The following is a 3,702-nucleotide window of genomic DNA, read 5'->3' as shown; positions in this document are numbered from 1 at the left end:
GTTTATATTGGCTTGGATTTGGTAGGGCGGTCAAGACTAATATACGAGAACACAATCACAATCTAACTAGATTCCACAATGCAAAAAGTCATAATGTGGTATGGATCGAGTTCAGCAAAGCAACAAACATAACAATAAAACAGAAAAACAAAAATAAAAATTGCGCAGAAACTGATAGCAAATCATATATAACGTCCATACCAACGGTCATAACTATACGAGGTAATTAAATAGGGAATCAGTCAAAACAAATACATCGCAAAACCGAAAAGAAAATGCTATGTATGGCACGCACAGTAACTGGCCTCACCAGCTCCGTTTATGTTTATCTGTTCTGTTAGTTCTCTTCATTTTTATGAACGCGTACGTACGTCAATGCCTAACTTGATTATGCTCTTTGAGAAGATTAGAATGAAGGGATTTTAGTTAGCACATGGGACGCCTACACGCGGGATCAGGCTGTTACAGCAAAGTGAGCAACAACGTACGCAACAGCGCACCACGTCGATGTCCACTATCATCGTCATAACAGCCCAGTGCATCTATAAATACAGGGCGTCGAAAGGACATGTCCATTCCATCCGAGATTACTTAACAAGAACATTCTTGCTCTACCCACATGACATAATTAGCTCTGAGCCTGCCATTGTTTTAACACCGATCCATCAGCATGGCATTCAAGTCTTGTCTAGTACCGCTGCTGCTCCCTGTGGCTATGGCCCTGCTTCTTCTCGCTTTTGGCAGCTCGCCCGCGGCGGCTCAGCTGGAGGTCGGCTACTACAGCAAGACATGCCCGAACGTCGAGGCCATCGTCCGCAACGAGACGGAGAAGATCCTCGCCGCTGCACCCAGCCTCGCCGGTCCACTTCTCAGGCTCCATTTCCACGACTGCTTTGTCAGGGTAGGTGTGCCGTCGCAGTAGCGAGATTTCAGTTGATCATTGTATATGTAGCAGTAACAGAAACATAAATTTCCAGGGTTGCGACGCCTCAGTCCTGCTCGACTCCACCGGTGGCAACACGGCGGAGAAGGACGCCAAGCCGAACAAGAGCCTGCGGGGCTTCGGTTCCGTGGAGAGGGTGAAGGCCAAGCTGGAAGCCGCCTGCCCCAACACGGTTTCCTGCGCGGACGTCCTCACCCTCATGGCCCGCGACGCCGTCGTGCTCGCCAAGGGCCCTTCCTGGCTTGTCGCCCTCGGTAGGCGAGACGGCAGGGTGTCGAGCGCCACGGAGGCCGCCGACCACTTGCCTCCTGCCTTCGGGGACGTCCCGCTGCTCACCAAGATCTTTGCCGCCAATGGCCTCGACGTCAAGGACCTCGCCGTCCTCTCCGGCGGCCACACCCTCGGCACGGCGCACTGCGGGTCCTACGCCCGCCGGCTCTACAACTTCAGCAGCGTCTACAGCGCGGACCCATCCCTCGACAGCGAGTACGCCGACCGGCTCAGGACGCGCTGCAAGAGCGTCGACGACAAGGCCACGCTTTCCGAGATAGACCCCGGCAGCTACAAGACCTTCGACACCAGCTACTACCGCCACGTCGCCAAGCGGAGGGGGCTCTTCCAGTCCGACGCCGCGCTCCTCACAGACGCCACCACTAAGGAGTACGTCCAGCGCATTGCCACCGGGATGTTTGACGACGTGTTCTTCAAGGACTTTGGCGTGTCCATGATCAAGATGGGCAATGTTGGCGTGCTCACCGGTGCTCAGGGGGAGATCAGAAAGAAGTGCTACATCGTCAACTAACTACTTATTATTGTATACTACCAAAGCTTTAAATTTGTTTACCACCACCAAATTGTAGTTGTGAGTGATACATAAGCTCATGCATGTATGTCTGTTTTAATTAGTTCATTATGTTATTTTAGCTGATGTGATTATATATTCACATGTTGTAAGGGCACTATCAATGTAGAAACTAAAAGTAGTTTCTATAATCTAGGATAGTGCAAAAAACTATTCTTTCCAATGCAGATTTTTCCAACTAGAGTTCAAATAAAAAATTAAAAATCAAGCAATCTTCTTCCTTCCCATACCCGGATGCTCGACTGCGCCATATATAAACCTGACGCGCGCCCTCGACGGATCGATGGGACGGAGACGCGTGGCTTCGACGGACCACGAGGGGAGAGAGAGACAGGCCACGAGGGGAGGGAAACGCGTGGCCTGGACGGACATACGGTGATGGGAGGGAAGCGGTGTTTGGCAGCGGCCGTGCGAGCCACCGTGTAGGGCCTCGACGTGGGCACACGGGATATAGAGGATCTGTCTCGATTCATGTGTAGACAATGTTTGCTCTTAAAAAAACGTTTTCTTCCCTTTTCTCCCTCTTTCTTCAATAAATAGACTGTCACATCAGCAAATTGTTGGCTTACGTGAGAGTGCAATTAATGTCCATATAAACTGCAATAGTTTCTACGTTATGAGCTGAGTGCCCCCAAAGAGATCATAGATGGTTTTTGAAAATGGAAATCGGACAGCCTATCATTATTGGCTTATGTAGCCCATTATTAATATGGATATAGAACTTGCATTAATTAATAAATATAGTGTCATAAACAAGTGTTGGGTGGTGGTAGCCCATTATTTGCATTAATTAATGGATATAGTATCATTATTTGCTTATGTAGCCCATTATTAATAATGGATATAGTACGTAAAGCTTGTCATATGAGTCATATGTAAGTAATTTTGAAATGTGGTTCAAGAAAGACGATGTCCCAATGCTCCAAGTTGCATGTGAGAGATACTGTTGAGTGGTAGTCTCGTTGCCCAGTTTAATAATATAAAGAATAAAGATGTTGAGATTGAAGCACCCTGCCATTGCTTCGTTAAGCATCGACAGTTTAAGCCCCCTTTGGCACGGCTCATCCAAAACGGCTTCACCGGTGAAGCCAAAGCTGGTGAAGCCAGAAAAATTGGCTTTTCCTGGCTTCTAGTTCATTTTAACCCTGGCTTACAAAACGGCTCCACGCTACAGTGCCTCGATTTACGTAAAATAGATGAAGTCGAAGCCAGCATAAGCCATGCCAAAGAGGCCCTTAGCGTGCTGCTTATATAGTCCATTTATTTTAGATATAGTCCATAGTAGTAGCTACATATGACTGTTCAATATGCGCCATATAATCACCCGGGTTCTGGGACCGGATTTACTTATGAAGAGCACGGGGGCACGTCTGTTCAATTCTTCTCCCAGTAAGTCTCGATCATCTTCTTTTTACACTATTATATATTTGACATAGTGATTGACTGATTGTTTATTTTTCAGAAAAATGTGGCATATATATATATATAATTGTTCACGTTCACCTTGCTAGAATGATACGCTGCTCTCTCAAACAACAGCTGATTCTCACTGGATATGCTAGCTGCTAAAAGTATTCAGGAATGCCCAAAAAAAAAATACTCCATGCATGTGCCCTCAAATTCAGGTTGACACTTTCGTACCAAGGATGCTGCTGATTCACAGAAGCTCCGAAAGACCCAGTTTTCAGAGGGCGTCCCTGTCCTGCCAATAATGCAATTGCAATCACTGACAAGAGCAGCTATCTAGTAGCAATAACCTAGAGGGAGCAGCTAGCCGCATCCGAAGAGATCCAGATGAAGTGTTGTCGATCTGGCTGATTGCAAATTTTGCTTTCCTGCTGAATGATTCAAGTTCGTTAAGGCAGTGGGCCACCAAGAAGCGCCATCAGCACTCGAT

General features: G+C 47.3%; 1 protein-coding gene across 1 annotated transcript; it reads left to right on the top strand.

The window, feature by feature from the left end:
• The first annotated feature begins 611 nt into the window (after window positions 1-611).
• Window positions 612-1,957, top strand: LOC136528929 (peroxidase 1-like). Its single transcript, XM_066521935.1, has 2 exons — window positions 612-901; window positions 978-1,957. The coding sequence occupies exons 1-2, from the start codon at window positions 671-673 to the stop codon at window positions 1,743-1,745; spliced, it is 999 nt and encodes a 332-aa protein (XP_066378032.1). The 5' UTR covers window positions 612-670; the 3' UTR covers window positions 1,746-1,957.
• Window positions 1,958-3,702: the final 1,745 nt, after the last annotated feature.

The sequence above is a fragment of the Miscanthus floridulus genome, chromosome 19 (assembly GCF_019320115.1).
Source record: "Miscanthus floridulus cultivar M001 chromosome 19, ASM1932011v1, whole genome shotgun sequence".
NCBI classification, from domain to species: Eukaryota; Viridiplantae; Streptophyta; class Magnoliopsida; order Poales; family Poaceae; genus Miscanthus; species Miscanthus floridulus.
This window is presented reverse-complemented; position numbering and strand designations above follow the sequence as displayed.

Excerpts from the sequence above, each read along its gene's own strand:
- LOC136528929 (XM_066521935.1), top strand. The coding sequence starts at position 671 with ATGGCATTCAAGTCTTGTCTAGTACCGCTGCTGCTCCCTGTGGCTATG. Across the intron at positions 902-977 it reads TCCACGACTGCTTTGTCAGG|GGTTGCGACGCCTCAGTCCT; the intron begins GTAGGTGTGCCG and ends ATAAATTTCCAG.